At 49.1% G+C, this 18,522-nt stretch overlaps 1 protein-coding gene across 4 annotated transcripts in view; it reads left to right on the top strand.

Moving 5' to 3' along the window:
* Positions 1-18,522, top strand: part of LOC105567512 (acetylcholinesterase-like) — a 36,591-nt gene that overhangs the window by 8,027 nt on the left and 10,042 nt on the right. For 2 of the 4 annotated variants that reach the window (XM_012022435.1, XM_012022438.1), the window contains exons 2-7: positions 5,017-7,234; positions 14,224-14,594; positions 14,866-15,096; positions 16,519-16,810; positions 17,082-17,717; positions 17,905-18,066. In XM_012022435.1, coding sequence (XP_011877825.1) covers positions 14,237-14,594; positions 14,866-15,096; positions 16,519-16,810; positions 17,082-17,717; positions 17,905-18,066 — 1,679 coding nt within the window. In that variant the 5' untranslated portion in view covers positions 5,017-7,234; positions 14,224-14,236. The remainder of the gene's footprint in view (positions 1-5,016; positions 7,235-14,223; positions 14,595-14,865; positions 15,097-16,518; positions 16,811-17,081; positions 17,718-17,904; positions 18,067-18,522) is intronic. The other 2 variants (XM_012022437.1, XM_012022436.1) reach the window with 2 other exon arrangements.

The following is an 18,522-nucleotide window of genomic DNA, read 5'->3' as shown; positions in this document are numbered from 1 at the left end:
TTGATCCGGCTCGATTCGCCCCGCGAGATCGACCGAGGAAAGAAAGCGGGAGTCTCGCGGGGGGAGGGGGAGCGGGGGAGGGCTGAAAACGTCGAAACGAGACCGAGAGCGAGAGAAAATAGGACTCGGTGTCTGGTACATTCCGGTACCGTCTCGCCGTTTTATCGCGCATGCCACGAACGGCCGAATTTCCGATTGCCCGTAGTCGGCCCGCCAAATATCAACCAGCTCCCGATACCGTTTACTCGCTCTCTCTCTCTCTCTCTCTTTCTCTCACGCCCTCCCCCCCTCTCTCTCTCTTTCTCTGTCTCGTTCTCTCCATCTCGTGAAAGAATTATTCACGGCCCGTCGCGCCCCGTGACAGACCGGGCGAAGTGAGAAACGGGGAAACGAGACAAGTTTCCATAAAATAAGCGCGCGCAGACACGTGTGGGCTCGCGCGGGGCTGGCCCGGTCCGCGTATCGTCGTTCTTCGGGACTCTCGTCGCTCTCTCTCTCTCTCTCTTTCTCTCGCGAGAAAGGGCGAGGGTGAAAAGAGGATTAGAATCGGAGCGCAAAGCAATGTTAATGGCTTACTACAAAGACGCAAGCGTAAACGTAGATTAGCGCACAGGCTTTGGCGTATATCGTACTTACCTCCAATTACATACGTTACACTTACGCCAAAAGCTTGTGCGCTATCTACGTTTACGCTTGCGTCTTTGTCGTAAGCTATTTACGGTTGCTTTGTGCTCTGACCCTTAACGAGGAGGGAGCGACCTATGGTTTCAGCGGTGGCCCGGTGTACGCGAGAGAGAAAAAAAAAGCACGCAACGGACCTCGGACGTTCGGCGCGCGCGGCGAGTCGCCGCTAGATTAGGTCAATATTTGGCTCGCTTACGCGGGTAACCGGGTCAAGGATTGCCGCCGCCACCGCTGCCGCCGCCGCCGCCGCCGCCACCGCCGCCGTCGCCGAATGCGTCGTCTGTCGCTCCGATAACGTTTATTATCGATGTACACCTCGTCTCTCCCCTCCCCATTTCTCGTTCTTGTTGCGTCCTCACCTCCGCTTCGGATTTTCGAACTCGCCGCCGCTGCCGCCGCCGCCGCCGCCGCCGCCGCCGCCGCGCGCGCGAGAGGCACGTCCGGGAATCGTCGCTGCGCTCGTCACTTCGCGCTCGAGTATCGAGCGGAAAGGACCTCCGGCGCGTTCCCCGAGCCGCGCCTCTGTGTGCTATCGTTTTTTTTTCTCTCTCTCTTTCTCTTTGACCACTTATCAACGATCCACCGTCGCGGATACTCGCGGCGATGCCTCCGTAGAAGCGATCGTTGATAAGTGATAGGTGGCTCGCGATGCCGACGACCCTCGGAGTCGCGAGCGTCCTCGCCGTCGGCGGGACCTGAGGCCTGTGCCCGCAATGCTGGAACGTGGGCCGAGTCCCAGTTCCGAGAAATGTGTAGCCAATCAACTCGCTTTTATGGAATAGCTGCAAGTTGATTGGCTACACGGTTCTCGGAACTGGAACTCGGACCAAGTTCTAGCCTTCAAAAAGGGGGTTGCTCCAGGACGGGTCGGCTGCGGTGTCTCTCCCCGGCGCAAACCGGTCTGAAAATACCGCGCGGCGGCGAATCGGTGACGGATCGAGCGACCGGGCGGTCGGGCTGACCTAGAGATGTCACTGGGTTAGCGTGTCCACGGGCCATCCATAATCCCCCCCCCCTTCCCCCGATGATACCCGCGGCGATACACGCTCGCTTTTACCCTGTCATAGGGACGAGACTGCGGCGTCGGGTCCGATTGACCCTCTCGCGCGGCTTGTGGCGCGCGTTTCTGACCCGCAGCGGCGGTACGCGCGCCTCGACAGTTCGCTATCTTGGAGGGGCCGTGGGGAGAGGGTGGAAGGACATCGAAATGGCCGCGTGGTGGCTTCTGTCCCTCTCCCCCGCTACGATTTTCCCGAGGGGGAAACCGCTGACCAAAATGTTATATGCACACCAATGCCCACTAATGTGGGCATTACTTTATCTTATTACCTTATTTTATTTTTATAATGCCCCAGCAAGGCCTAATGCCCAAAAAAGTCTAGTAATACCCAGTAATGTCGCAAATCTGTACACCACAATGCCCTCAGCGGTTTTCCCCTGGAAACCGCTGACCAAAATGTTGTACACCAATGCCCACTAATGCCCAGTGGGCATTACTTTATCTTATTATCTTATTTTATCTTAATAATGCCCCAGCAAGGCCTGATGCCCCAAAAATGTCTAGTAATGCCTAGTAATGCCTAGTACTGCCCAGTAATGTCGCAAATCTGTACACCACGATGCCCTCAGCGGTTTCTCCCTCGGATTTTCCCAAATGCGTCCGAATATCCGAGGATACTTTTTCTCCTCTTCGTCAAATTCGTTTTTCATTGTCAAAGGCAGAGAGAGAGAGAGAGAGAAAGAAGGAGAGAACGGGAGAGAGAAGGAGAGCCTCGCGGCAATTATTTTCCCGAACGCGCGGCGTGTGACGCGTCGGTGAATTATTTTGAAAATCCCACCCGAGGAGGCGACGCTTTCGTCTTTCAGGCGACGTCGCGCGTCTCGTCGTACGGACGGATTGAACGAACGAGTGCCTCGAGTACGAATCGTTCACCCGGGTGAACGAAGATGCGAACAATGCCCGGTGGTTCTCGATTCGTTCTCGACCGCGGGCAATGGAAAAACCTCGCGGGGTGAGAGAAAAACCGCGCTCGTGCGCGCGCTCCATTTTCGCGGGGGTTCCCCCGGAAGTGCCGCAGCCGCGGGACGTCTTCTCGACCGCCGAGATGTCAAGGAGGCTCGTCACTTGTCCCCCCCTCCCTCAGTTTTTAATCGTCGCGTCGACGATTTTCGAATTAAAATTCTGGGAACTCGAATGAGATGTCGTCAAGTTCCCATGGATTCGTTTCATTTGAAATTGCTTGGATATTGGCCGATTCTTTCCCCCCTCGAACTTCACTCTGGAACTTTTCCCGACAATGCAGCTTTTGTCCGGGAAAAGTAGCGCCTTCCCGCATAAAATGTATAAAGGCAATTTATCGCCGCGATATAATATACAGTATTAAATATTGAGTAAAAGTATCTTCGCAGGGGACAAAAGGAGGGATCGTCGTTTCCCCTAAAGTGCCCCGTAGTATTTTCGATCACTCGAGAGTCGCGAGAGCGCCCGATACTCTCGCCAGGAGGGGAAAATCGATTCCGCGTGTCGGCCGGCGCGGAATCTCTTTCCGCCGCGAGTAGGACGCGTCCGGCGATTTTTCTTTTTTCTCCTTCTTTTTTTTTCGGCACGCCCGGGCTGCGCCGAATGCATATTTCGCCGAGCCGAGCCGAGCGGCCGGCCGGTCCCGTCTCTCACCCCCCGCCCTCACGGTAATTTCCTAAATGTCCGCGCCGCGAAACTCAGCGGGCCGCAGTGCAGCCAGCCAAGCCGAGCCAGTGACGCCCTGACCTTTCGTTTCTCGGTCAACGATCGTCCGTGTGTCTGTGCTCGCGTACACACGTGTACGCGTGTGCGCGCGCACGGGCGGACGTGCGCGCGTGTAACGTCTGTGTCCGTGTGATAACGAAAATTCGCAGACGTTCCGCCCGATATCGTCGAGTCGCCGAGAGCCGTCGCTCTCGGAATCCTTAAAGAGACGTCCAATTTAAGGGAGCCACTTGAACGAAAGTAATTTGTACGAGAATAGAACGGTGGTCCGCTATTTCGAAACGCGGGGAGAAGCGATAAGAACAGTCTTCAAGAGCGCTCGAATTCTTTAATTATCGAGCTGTTAATTACCGAACCGCCGTCGGCGTCTCGGGACCCGCGCGCCGCGATTTACTTTCGGGTATCGCGCATCTCTCCTTATTCTCGAGGGGTGCGCGAGGGCGAAATCTCCCTTCCTCCCCGGCGCCGCGTCCCGCGATGCCTTTTATCCGTTTATATGCGAATTCCACGTCGCTGTCGGGGGAGAAGGCGGATATACACGGACGACTGGAATTTCTAATAAGCGCGTATATACCGCTCCGCTTTTGGCATTCGCTCATCCCCCTCCGAGCGACGTACGCGGAATTCGCGGATAACGAAATCATAGATCGCCCGCGGGCCGAAATGAAGGGGCGCGCTCCACGGATGGAGCGTGTCGTTACGGCGCTTGGGGGGGTGAGTGGGGCGGTGGGGAGGGGATCAAATCTAATACGCGGAGGAGAAAGGGGTTGCGCGCGCGGTGACGAAGTTTCCGCTGTCGCGGCGAAACCGTCGCCGCAGGATACTCTCGCGTGTCTCTCTCGGCGCCGCGAGTGCGCTGCCAAATTGGTCCCGCCGATGTCACCGAGTTATTCGACATTGCGGCTGTTCAGGGCACAAATACACGAAAGAAACTTAGCTGGTAGACTTGAGGGAAGTGACCAATGACAGTCGAGAACGTAAGAAAATGGCTGCTTAGCCGTCTTGAGACGTAAGCAACGCCGAGAATTCCGTGTGGTTGAGATTCTTACGTCTTGAGTTTTACTGCTTGAATTTTTTCGCGTGTTTCTAGCTTAAGGTCCTAAACACGCGAAACAACTTAAGCAGCAAGATTTAAGGGAAGCGACAGTCGAGAACGGAAGCAGCCATTTTGCAACTTAAGCAGCGCTGAAAATTCCGATTGATTGAAATTCTTACGTCTGAAATCTTGCTGCTTAAATTTTTACGTGCGTTTCGAGTTTTACCCCGGGTCTCGCGCTGATGAAAAGTACAGGATTTCGATTTTTATTATTTATTTCATTTGTTTACTTCCGTCGCTGCTTTTATCGTCGCATTAATTTGTCTTCGTTACTCCCGAGGGGGTGGGAGGGGGGCTACAATAGAATGAGTCTTTCTCGCTTTTGCTCCCCTTTTTCTCTCCCTTTCTCCCTTTTTCTCCCCCTTCCTAGTCCCTCTTTCAATAGTAATCCGCAAATAACGAGCTCGCGGTCCCCAGCGCATTCGTCAGCGTTTCGCCCTTCATTTCCGACACACCCTCGTTCAATCAATCGCGCTGTGTGCTGTTACAGAGACGAACGATGCTCCACGAACGAAGAATGTAGACGGGACAAGGGGGAGGGCAAGCGGATCTGCCTGTCGCGGATTCGGAGAGGAGGACATCGCCGCCGTCTGAAGTCTAATCGCCTCGAGCCGCGTCGAGCACCTTCCTCGCGTCTTCCTCGCTGTAAGTATTGGAAAAGAGAGGGAGGAAAAAGATAAGGGCGGCACAAGCGCGGGGGAGCGATCCGCGTGGCGAAGAGCGCGTAGGAGAGCCGGGCCGGAGGGTGCAAGTCGGAAGCCAGCGAATTCGATTTTCAGAGATTTATACCGACGAGACGTCGTGATTTCGAGAAAATGAGCCCTCCTCTATCTTCGTGTATCTGTTACACAGAAAATAATAGAGAATAATAGGGGAAAGATAATTCTTCGATAGGCAATTGAAATATAATATATACTGCTTGCGTTTTCCACTTTTAGGACATTATTTGTCATCGATCGGTTTTTGGGTTCGCAGTTGAGTTTCTCGAAACGTCGAGGGGCCGAATGATTTTTAACTTAAAACCGATTGAAGAAAAGTTGGTCTCGCAAATTAAACTTTCGATAAACAACCAAGGTTACAAGACTACTTTCTTCGGGCAATTTCGGATGAAGTTTCACAGAATTTACCTAGAAACATACGCGACGAAGCACTCTCGCTCTCGCGGAAGAAGACTCGATTTCAAATTGATAGAAGATTCGTCGCAAAAAAAAAGAACACGCGAGACAACTCGTATATGAATACGGAGGCACGCGTTGTGAAACTTTTCGGAATGCGGATTCTGTGTCCGTTTTCCGCTACAAAACACAATAGAAATTCAGTAGATACCCAAACGACTCCGATCGCAATCCGTTCCGAAAAGTTCCGTAACACGTGCGCGGAACGAAGAGGAGATGAAACAAATCTGACTGCGCGCCGCGAGCTGTGAAACACGTACAGCAGCAGCACGAGTCTGTCGGGCGATGGGGTAATTAACCACCGGGCAGATAACCGCAGAGAGATCTGTTCTCTCGGGCGCGGAGAGAATTTTGCATTATCGTCGGGGCGCGGGTCGCGAAGAGCCGACACATTCGGCTCGACGAGCGCCCGATCCCCGCCCGATCGATCTACGCGTTTCCAACCGGCTGGCCTGTGTGGATCACGTACCCTACCTATACATCGTACACGCGATAACGTATAACGCTGCCGCAGTGCCAGGGGAAGTAGCTAGTCGCTTCGTGGCTCTAATGCGGCGTCGGGCCTCGCGCTGTCACTCCCGTAAACGCTCGCCCAGCAGCCCGTCGTCGTCGTCGTCGTCGTCGTCATCGCTGTCAGTGCTTTCGCTCGGCGGGGCGCGTCTGGTCTCCGGCGTCGGGACCACGTCGTCATTATTGCGACGCGATACCGCGATAATAGGCCCCTTCGCGAATCCTTCGCGGGCGCGCGGTTCTAATTGAATAAGTATTATAAGTATCGATAAACGGGAGGACGCCGACGGTGAGGGAGAGGGAGAGAGTGTCGCGCGGCGAATATCCCCGTTGAAAAATCCCGGTGAGTCTGAGAAGAAAGAGAGAGAGAGAGAGAGAGAGAGAGAGAGAGATCCTAATCCGCGATTTTGTCAGCTCCGCTCCGCTCCCCTCGCGCCCTCCTCTCATTTCAATTTTCGTCGCCTCTCGCCTTCCCCGGGGGAGCCGCCCGGCTTCCGAAATCGAAATCAACCGGAACGTTTAATACGCGCGTGTGCGAGTCGTGCCGTTTGAATTAAGCGTTCGATTGATCGCAATTAATGTCGTTCGATTGTGTTCGAGCTTGGCGTTTAAATTGGAGCCGATTACCGGCGCACTTGGGACCCGCTGAGAACCTTGGCGGCCTTGTTTCCGCCGCTGATTCGCTCTCCATTCCGACATAGAGAAACTCGCGTATCGCACGCGTGTGCCGCTCTCGCCACCGTGCAATAAATCCTAATTTCGCGACGACGTTAATCTCGTCCTCGTGCGTAAACTTCCGCGTGCGACGACGTTCCCGTGGAACGCGCCGCGCCGCTCCCGTGTGACCGAGCGTGCGTACGGCCGCGCACGGAACACGTAGAAGGAAGTTGCTAATCAACGTAGACCTTCGTGTGGTAACTAGAGAATACTATCATCCTACTAATCCCTCCTCCTGCGCCCTAACGCGTGTGAGACGAGGAAAGGGAGATAAAGAGAGAGAGAGAGAGAGAGAGAGACAGACGCGTATGTAACATTTATATTATTTACGTATATCATTTTTATACCGGGCGTACGAAAATATCACAGCAAGAAAGTTGTCGAAGAAATTAATTAAGAGAGTACTTGCCATTTTTCGTCCCGTTTCTTTTCATTTTCTCGACTTTCCCGCTCCGGTATGCATTTTGCAATGTATTTCCATTCGCGAATCTGAGTATTTTTTTTTAGATAAAATGAACCTTTTTGTTTCAAAAAATGCTATACTTTGGGACGTCCTATATACGTGCAAATTTTTGAATGTACTCTCGCACGCAATAAAAAAACACACATCTCTGTACCCGAGAGGTCAACTGTCGTAACTGACATTTAACAAATTTTTACAGAAGTGTCTAGAAATCGTTTCTTATTATATTTTTCCAAAGTTCGGTTGAAAATATCTTCTTCGAATTTCCGTCCATTTTTTATCCATTTTATTTTTTGAGATAAAATGAACCTTTTTGTTTAAAAAAATGCTATACTTTGAATCGCGAATTGTGGGTCGTCCTGTATACGTGCAAATTTTGGAATATACTCTCGCACTCTATAAAAAAAACACACATCTCTGTACCCGAGAGGTCAACTATCGTAACTGACATTTAACAAATTTACACAGAAGTGTCTAGAAATGGTTTGTTTTTTATGATATTTTTCCAAAGTTGGAAATACCTTCTTCACACTTCCATTGTGCAGATACGATTATTTACCGCCGTAAAACAAATAATTAGGGCGATTGAGGTAAAAAGCTGAAAATCGATAATCTTGTAGTTACGACAGCCAACTTCTCAGGTACAGACATATAATACACATGTATGCGTATTACATATAATATACGTAAATTCACAGCGTGCGATAGTATATTTAGAAATTTATGCGACGCCACGATATCGTATTTCCCGTCGATAACAGCGCACGAGGTATACAAGGTATCCTACTTCTCGCGCATTATTCTTTGACAGCAGATTCCACGGCCGATTCGAAGTCGATTTTTCCCCGACGGGCGTATCGACGGTCCCCGCGAGTCGTCGCGAAACCGAGAGAGCTCCCTGCAAAATTGAAATCTCGTTTAAATGGAGACGAAAAAAGGAACGCTACATCTCGCGCGGGCGCGGAGTTTGCTTTGATGGAATTTTAATTCGGGGCTTATAAAGTTACGACGGTACATAATGCTAAAAAATTGAAGAGCCGTGATAAAATGATGAGCGCCCGCGCCGTGGCGGAATCGACTCGGTATTACGAAATAATGCGCGTGGAAGCCCGGGATACCTCGTATCCCACGTCAAATCGGTCAAAGAATCCGCCCGTTAAGAATTAACGGCGCCGGAGGCCCGGATATCTCGTATCCCGCCTGAAATTTGTCAGAGTGCACGGCGCCGTTTAGGTTGCAACGCATCATTCTTTCAGCCGCGAACGCGCCGCGCCGGCAAGTAGATCGAAGGGACGTTTCGTCGCGAGAGATCGCGATACGCGCAAACGATGCTGCCACGTTGCTGCATCGCGAGCTCGCAGCGTGACGTCGTAGCTCGACGTGACGTCGCGATGCAATATATCTTGCATTAGCCCGACGTGGCTCGCAAACGTAATCTTCCCTCGTCGTTCTCCAGATACGTCACTCGCCGGCATTGAAGTCGGCGACTAATCGGGGTCTTTTGCGGTCTCGTGTAATTTTTACGCGGCTCCCCGCCGTCCTCCCACAAATCCGGGGGATCAGATTCAATATGCTGGGGAGAAGGCGGTATTATGGAGCTTTGCTTCTATTTTTAATATCCCGCAAGCTTCCAATATTGCCGTAACCTTGTCAGAATTTTTCATCTGCATGCTTCTGTAATGTCCCTGCAATTTGCAGGATTGCGACCGTCGCTGCAACGTGCTACCCACAGGCTACAAAAAAGGATATATGTTTCCAGGGTTGGGGAATGTTACTTTATAAAAGTATCTGGTTGCAGTTACGAGTTGTCAATTCTGAAAAGTAACGCGTTACAATGACAGTTACTCGAAAAGTGACGAATCGTTACTTTGCGGTTACTTTCTTACAGTGAAAATAAAAGTATCGCGTCTGCATTTGAGTTGTGGAGCGTCGATGAAGGCGTTTGTGCGCAGATGCGAGGCCTAATGCGTTCTGTGGAGGTTTAAAATATATGTAAATTATAGTTTTCAAATGGTTACTGGTTATCGAAAAAATATAACCGAGTTAGGTTACAGTTACAGATGAAGAGAAGATAACGAAATTAAGCTAGAGTTCCATAAAAAAAATAATAATAACTGTAACTGCAACTTCGTTACAAGCAACGAGTCACTTTCCAACCCTGTACATTTCTGTACGGATAACTTCGAGCCATCCGCCGTGAGTCGCGCGTTCGATGAACATGGTTGTAGACCCCTAACGTTCAAACAAAACCCACTTTCATTTGCGATCTCGAGACGCCCTATATTCTCCCGGGGTGCCCCTCCGTGTACAGTGATGGACAGAATGGTTGCGACACTTTTTTCAGCTTACGTTCCTTCTTCTCCGAGGAATATTTTACTCGACGGCCGTTCCGAAACCATTTTGAGCGCTTCCAATCTATTTTCCAAGCAAAATTTCCCTCGGAGAAAACGTTTTGGAACGCAAACCTGAATCTAAATGCGCGTTTCTGAACTTTATAAAAAAACATGTCGCAACCGAGGGGCAAACCGCTGAGGATGTGGTGTACAGATTTGCGGCATTACTGGGCGTTTCTTGGGCATTAGTTTGGGCATTGGATCTTGCTGGAACATTACAAAGATAAAATAAGATAAGGTAATGGCCACTGGGCATTAGTAGGCATTGATGTGCATGATTTTTGTCAGCGATTTACCCCTCGGTCGCAACCATTGCTGTCCGCAGACTTCTATATAGAGGAAAGTCCTCTATTATGCGATAGTAGGTTTTCAACGTCCAAATTCAATCACATCATTTTTTTGCAGCAATCACACGATCTAACAATCAATTTTCCACTAAACAATTTCACTACAAGGGCATTAAATTCACGGTGGAACCTACAGATAATGTCTGTCAATTTCGCAGAAACTCCGCTGTCTCATACTAGGATCCTATCTCATAATAGGGTACTTTCCTCTATTACTAGACTGCTACCTTCGAGCTGAAAAGTGAGGCAAAACTTCCGCTGTGTCTTGTTAGGTGAATAAAGTAGTCAGTGACAGACCGATGCACACATACTACTTTATTTACCTAACAAGACACGGCGGAACTCTTGCCTCACTTTTCAGCTCGAAGGTAGCAGTCTAGTGGTATATAGAAGTCTATGATTCTGTCCATCGCTGTACCCATAGGCATAGTAAATATAGACCGAGCGTCCCATTGAATAGGCTCAAGCTTGTGAAAAGAGAAAGAGAGAGAGAGAGAGAGAGAAGATTTAAGACTTTCTTCCTCTGTCTCACCATCTTGAGAAGAAAGAATCACGCCTGTGTAGTACTGCGCAGGCACGATTCTTTTCTTTACGATGGTGTAAGACGGAGAAAGGAAGTCTTAAATCTTCTCTCTCTCTCTCTCTCTCTCTCTCTCTCTCTATCTGTCTTCACAAGTTTCAGCTTATTCAATGGGACGCTCAGTCTATATTTACTATGTCTATGGGTACAGCGAATGGACGGAATCACACACTTCTATAATATACCACTAGATTGCCACCTTCGAACTGAAAAATGAGGCAAGACTTCCGCTAAGTCTTGTTTGGTAAATAAAGTAGTCAGTGGTACACGGATGCACGCATATTACTTTATTTACCTAACAAGACACGGCGGAAGTCTTGCCTCACTTTTCAGTCCGAAGGTAGCAGTCTAGTAGTATATAAAAGTCTATGATTCTGTCCATCGCTGTGCCTCGGTATTATCGAGAGTATCGCGCGTAAAGTTTTCAGAAGTCTCGTTCACACGTACTGTATACGCGCGGGATTATAACGTTCAGTTCCTGAAGGCTGGACGGCGCAGAATTGTCGGCCGTGGGAGAATATCTTCGTCGTCGCGTCCACATCCTCGAGTGACAAATCCGACATTGCGAGTAACGAGTTTTCAAGCGAATGAATTCGGAAACGCGTGCGAGCGCGGATAAAAGTGGCAGAAATCCGACGTTCTTCCAATTTGCAAAATTGCGCGGAAAGATTTAAACGGCGAGCGAGGACACTTGTCATCCGTCTGTCCGTTACGTAACGGCCTTATCACGACGGTATCAATGAATGCCGAGCGGAAGGAGCGCGGGGACCGGGGGAGGGATTGAGAGAAAGAGAGGACAAACATGCGCGAAACGCAAATATCATTTAATCGAGACAAATCGTTCATCATAATCACAGTCGCCCTATCCGACGACAAATCCAGCGTTGTATAATAATTAACCCTTTGAAGCATAGTGGTAACCCACGTTACCACTTCAACTACTTTACTTTTTGGCCATTTAATTTCTAGTTAACGCATTCAGGTCGGGTTTTTTGCATTTTTTTGGTGTCTTAGCAACAAAAAAACATAAAAAAAGTTGAGTAGTCTTTAATATTCATTGTTAAAGTTTTAAAAATAAACGAATATAAAAAAAAAGCAGTTTTTTTTTCGAAAAAATTCATTATTGACCAAGTTTTTTAAGATGATTTCTTGAAAACTTCGTACAAAAGGGTTTTCGGGGTCGCTCGTTACGAATCTGATGTCAGATTTTCCAAATTCAAAATGGCGGATGCAAAGTGCGTGAATTTTTTAAGTTTTCAAGTTTTTCAACATTTTCGTTCGGTTACGGTATTTAGGGACTCGTCACGTTCGCGTCGTTAGCTCTGGATAGTGCCAAGAATGAGTAAATTCTAGGAAATTATCAAATTTCAATTTTGCAACCGCCATTTCGCGCGCGATATTTTTTATATTCCAGAAGAACTTTCAACTGGATTTCATGGGTCCTAACAATATCTAAATAATGTTTCTTAGCATAGTTGATTTACAGTTGAATTATGTTATTCTTTTAAGTTTTGAATTCCGCCACTTTGAATTATGAAAATCTGATAACGGATTCGTAATCAGCGACCCCAAAACCCTTGTATACCCTTCCATACAAAGTTCCACAAAAAAACAGTTCAATAGAAAAATGTATGCTTCAAAGGGTTAACCCGATTATTGTTCTCTCGGCAAAGTTTTGTTTCTTCGGGGAAACAAAGTCATCGGCGCGCTTTTTTCCACGCGAGAAAAACGATGGGGTCCTCGTTATTTAAATATCTTTGGCGAAACATTATCCGAGATATCCTGTGATTTCGAAAAATTACGCTTCCATTTCCTCCCTCCGGCGAAATTAATCCAAACAGACTTGATCAATTTAAATAATGAAGCGCCGATCTAATTAATGGCTAATAAATTCGACGTAAATAACGTACGATTAATTAAATTAGCTTAGTTAACTCGGATAATCTCAATTACCAGCGCGGTTTCTCTCTCGGATGCGCTGGAGACCGCGGCTTGAATTACGGTCAGATAGGGTTACTTTGTCCCTGCGGGGGTAATTTTGCGCCACACGCGGTAAAGGGCGGGTTTCTAGGACGGGCGGATATTCAGGAGAGAAAGAAGCTCGACGGGAAATCTTTCGGAAATCGCGTCTCTGGGCGTTTCTCACGAACCGCACGGCGGAGGTCTCGGGCGGAGAGTTTATTTTCCTCCGCGCGGATCCCCTTCGAAATTAATGCGTTCGCGACATACGTTATGCACCACCGCCTGAGCATTTTTCTTGCGCCTGCATTTTTCACACGAAGCGCGGCGCTCACGTCAGTCCGCGCGGAGGCACAGCGCGGAGTCGAAAATAAGTCCTACCTGCGATCGTTACGTTTTTATAACAGGCGTTCATATTTGATATTTGCGGCGAGGCCGTTTCTCCCGCCGCGGCGCGCTTCGCCTAGATTTATTCTCGCGGCAGGGCGTATCAGCGGTTCGCGTTATGCTAATGCACTTACGAATACACGCCCGAAACTGCCATTTGTTACTTTCGCGTACGCGCCCTCCCCTCCCCCCGTGCAGCATCGTTTTACAATTGTTGTATAATAAATTGTACGACGGTAACCGGAGGGGGGGGGGGGGGGGGGAGGGGGACAAAATGTCCCCGCGCTTAGGAGCCGAATTTGTCATTCGATAGATAAGGAACGAGCAGTTTCCGGTGGGGATTAACCCTTTACCATTCTCCGTCGCAACATTTTCGACGTGTTGTACGTACACGGGCAGCGCGGCGGCGGCGGCGGCGGCGAACCGAAGGTTACACGTGGAACGGTTTTCCCAAATAATCGCTTTTTAATATTACATATGAAATAATTTGTCCATTCTCATTCACGCCGTGTATACGCAAAGTCCATTTCGGGCGATCTATAATTCACGTCGGATTTCAAGATAGAATTCTATTTATAATTTTATACGCCGTGCATTTTTATATATATATTTTATTCGCGCGCGCTTTATTCTCTGATTCTCTTGAAATGTATTTCATTTTATATAGCACACAAAATTATAAATAGAGAGATTTCTATTTTAAATCCCGGCGGTTGTGAATCGTCTAAAAGTGGGCACAATAGAGAATGGGAATCCGACTTTGTTTTACATGGGAAAATTCATTACAACGATTTCGCGAAACTGCTTAAGGTAGTTATTTCGTAAAATCATTTATGCGAGGATTGTTCGAAACTTTTACAGTTTATTCTTTACATTAATACGCGCAAAATAAGACTAATTCAATTAAAATTGACCGTCAAAGTTCTAAAAAAAAAGTTAAAGTTTGCTACGTTACACGAAATATTACGTGTAAAACACGTTAAAAATATTATTACACGTAGCAATATAATTCGTTGTAATATTATTACACGTGAAATATTATTTACACACATATTATGTCTTAAAATATTAATATTTGCGTTTGCAAACGCAAATGATGGTACACTTAATTTTTTTTTAAGCTTAACACATATATTTTTGGCACACATATATTTTTTTTATTGTAGCCGAGCAGGCACGATGTCGAAAAATCCAAGTTCCTGGCGGACCGGCCCCGGCAGACTGGAGGCCCTGTTGGTGCTGAGCCTGTTCCTGCTTCTCGTCCTGCAGCCGGATCCCTGCCGCGGCTCGCCGTCCCACCGGAGCAGGCATCACGAGCACGAGCTGCACGCCGCGCAGGAGCCGTCGTCGCACGAGGACGCCAGGAGTTCCAGGTCGAGCGAGGAGCTCCCGCGACCGGCCGCCCTCGTCGGCCACCCGGACGACCCGCTGGTGGTGCGCACCAGAAAGGGCATGGTCCGCGGCAAGACCCTGGTCGCGACAACCGGCAAGAGCGTCGACGCCTGGTTCGGCATACCCTACGCCCAGAAACCCATCGGTGAGTCTCGCCAGGAGGAAAACGGTTTCTCGGACCAGGAACTGTGCTCATAATTATAAAAAATCGAGAGGGCGATAAAACGGGGTAAAAACAAGAGGTTGATTCGCTTAGAATCGACACTTCCTGATCGACGAGAGTGATCCTTTCCCGAGTTGCAATAGTTCGAGGAGAGAAGGGCTTTTTCTCGCGAATTAGGTGTAGATCCTAGTGCCGCGTTCCCCGGGATTCACTTGGAGAGCGAGATTTCACTCGCGGATCGTTGACGTTACAGGCCCGCTGAGGTTTCGCCACCCGCGGCCGGTAGAAAAGTGGTCGGGCGTGCTGAACGCGACCACCCTGCCGAACAGCTGCGTGCAGATCTTGGACACGGTGTTCGGCGACTTCCCCGGCGCCACCATGTGGAACCCGAACACACCGCTGAACGAGGACTGCCTGTACGTGAACGTGGTGGTGCCGCGGCCCAGGCCTAGGAACGCCGCTGTCATGGTATGGATATTCGGTGGTGAGTTCCCAGTGATGAGAATCCATCGTCTCGATTCTCCCGCTCGCCGAGCGCGATCTCGCCTCGACGAAGTCTCCGCCCTTTTCTCGCGCGAAAATACCTCCGGCTCTGGGAAAAGAAGACAGCAACCCATTTTGGAGCCCACAATTAGTAATCGAATTATTTGGATTGTTCCTAACTCTACTCTGGCAAAAATTTTGGCCATTTTTTTGTAGTTAAGCAACTTAACATTTCGAGTACTGCCTCTTAAGTGAAAATCGAGCGGGAAACCGCTCAAGGCATTGTGGTGTACAGATTTGCGGCATTACTGGGCATTACTAGGCATTACTATAGGCATTTTTTGGGCATTAGTTTGAGCATTAGGCCTTGCTGGGGTATTATAAAGATAAAATAAGATAAAACAAGATAAATAAGATAAAATAAAATAATAAGATAAAGTAATGCCCACTAGGCATTAGTGGGCGTTGGTGTACAAGGTTTTGGTCAGCGGTTTTCCCCTCGGTGAAAATTATCTTTGCGTTACTGAATATCGACAGAACTAATGAGAGAGAATCGATTAGTATTACTTAAAAATTGGATGTAGATAGACTAGCTAATTGCGATTTTTATCTACGCGGGGTAAAATTCGTAAAGGATTAGAGTACGAACAATCCAAATAATTCGGTTACTAATTGTGGGCCCCAAAATGGGTCGCTAACTGTCTTTTTTCCCTAGAGGGAGAGTTACCGAGATCGCCTAGTTTCGCGAGGAACACGAGGCGATCGCGACCGCTACGTTGTCCTCGGTTCCCAGGCGAGCGATTACGCGATTCCTTTCGGCAACTGCGAAGGCGGAAGCATTCCCGAAAGCCATTTCGCCAGGGGGGGGGGCTTTTCATCTCCGATTCTCGTCGCGCTCCGAATGGTGTCAGAGCGTGCATTATGCCGTCGTTTATGTCAGTTATAAACCTGAGATTCTTTTACCGCCCCGTCACCACGCGGCTTGTTGCGGCGATGATTGATACGTCTGCCGGCGGCTTATGCCGCAAAATAAAATTTAACGTTCGAACGTTGTCCAATTAGAGATATTTTTAGCCGTGACGCGCGACCTCACACACACTAGAAGAAACAATAACTGCCGTTACGCTATCAGGGAGTATGAAGTGGCGAAATTACTTGCGTGACGATGTCCCGGCACGTGAGAGAATTCCTGTAAATCATTTCGGGCGATTTCGGGGACTCTTTCTGGAACTGCCGACGCAGCGTACATCGGGCGATTAATATAAAATAAAACGAAACGGGGGGGGGGGAGGTCGATAAAGTTTCGCTGTTGACTTTTCGGTACTCGAGAGTTTTGAATCACGCGAGGAAGACGATTTGCAAAAAAAACAATCGTGCATACGTGCCGTGCGAGATCCAAGGATCTCTGTGTCCCTCCTTCCAGGCGGTTTCTACTCCGGCTCGGCCACCCTCGACGTGTACGACCATAAGACCCTGGTGTCGGAGGAGAACGTGATCCTGGTGTCGATGCAGTACCGCGTGGCCAGCCTCGGCTTCCTGTACTTCGGCACGTCCGACGTGCCCGGTAACGCCGGTCTCTTCGACCAGATGATGGCCCTGCAGTGGGTGCGCGACAACATCGCCGCGTTCGGCGGCAATCCCGACAACGTGACGCTCTTCGGCGAGAGCGCGGGCGCCGTCTCCGTCTCCATGCACCTCCTGTCTCCGCTGTCCAGGTCAGTTTCAACGGGTAGACGTATGTATCTACCGGTACGGGGAAAATCGGATAGGATCGTTCAAACGATATTTTCATCTGTATACATTTTTTATTTATGTATGTAACACTGCACTGATATTTGTATCTATTCAAGATGCACGTGCATACAAAAAGAAAGTTGCACCTAATAACACATTTGAATACGGCTTAGTTCGCGCGCGCGACGTATGCGTTAATGGATGAAAAAGCGGGGTCTTTCCTTGATTAAAGAAAGGAACCTGCGATTCCAGGCACCTGTTCAACCAAGCCATCATGCAGTCGGGCTCGCCGACCGCGCCGTGGGCGATAATCTCGCGCGAAGAATCGATCGTGCGCGGCATCCGGCTGGCCGAGGCGGTCGGCTGCCCGCACGATCGCCACAATCTTCGCGAGGTGATCGACTGCCTGTTGACGAAGGACGCGGAGGAGCTGGTGAAGAACGAGTGGGGCACCCTCGGGATCTGCGAGTTCCCGTTCGTGCCGGTGATCGACGGCGCGTTCCTCGACGAGACGCCCCAGCGCTCGCTCGCCACGACGTCCTTCAAGAAGACCAACATCCTAATGGGCTCCAACACCGAGGAGGGCTTCTACTTCATCATCTACTACCTGACGGAGCTGTTCCGCATCGACGGCGCCGAGGACGTGAAGGTGACGCGCGACCAGTTCATCAGCGCCGTCTCCGAGCTGAATCCCTACGTCAATCAAATTGGCCGTCACGCGATCATCTACGAGTACAGCGACTGGCTGCACCCGGACGATCCGCACGCGAATCGCAACGCCCTCGACAAGATGGTCGGCGACTACCAGTTCACCTGCAACGTCAACGAATTCGCCGGCCGTTACGCCGACACCGGCCACACTGTCTACATGTACTACTACAAGCATAGGTAGATCAAGATATAGGTATATACGAGAGAGGATCGATTTTCCAAGTCTCGATTAACTCGGCTCTCTGGCTCTTCCTCAAAGAGACGAGTAGAGTTTTTCGAAACGTCAAAAAGAAATTCAAACCCCGGTGAATACGTTTATGTCTACCGAATCGCGTACGATTTAAGAAAATACGATTTGTACCAGATCCAAGAACAATCCGTGGCCACGGTGGACCGGAGTCATGCACGCCGACGAGATAAGCTACGTCTTCGGGGAACCGCTGGATCCATCCAAGGGCTACACGCACGAAGAGGTGCAGCTCTCGAAGAGGATGATGAGATATTGGGCGAACTTTGCGAAAACGGGGTAAGCCGATTAATTTAATCCTATTGCGATTTTCACTCCCAATTTTCGAAATACGACAATTGCGGTTGTACCATACAATTCGGGATGACATAAATTATTTAAAGAAATTATATTTTAACTTGAGAGATAATTAATTAAAATCTGACAAATTACAGTCGCATTTATTTGAATGTCCGACATAAAATACGTGTATTAAATTGGCAAAAAAAAGAGGGACGTTCGCTTTTCTGATTAGTGCCGAAATCGTAGAAAATACAAGTACCTTCCGTCCGATCAAGATCAATCTAGTCTTTTCGCTCTTTCTCAAGGATTACTCGTACTCCAACTTAAAAGCAGAGATCCCCAACAAACAGCCGACCTAAATGCGTTGACTAGAAATTGAATGGTCAAAAAGTAAAGAAATTGAGGTGGTAACGTGGGCTACCACCATGCTTCAAACGGTTAATACCAATTCCA

This window comes from Vollenhovia emeryi, unplaced genomic scaffold (genome assembly GCF_000949405.1).
Source record: "Vollenhovia emeryi isolate VEMERY1.0 unplaced genomic scaffold, V.emery_V1.0 DF939137.1, whole genome shotgun sequence".
Classification (NCBI taxonomy): domain Eukaryota; kingdom Metazoa; phylum Arthropoda; class Insecta; order Hymenoptera; family Formicidae; genus Vollenhovia; species Vollenhovia emeryi.
This window is presented reverse-complemented; position numbering and strand designations above follow the sequence as displayed.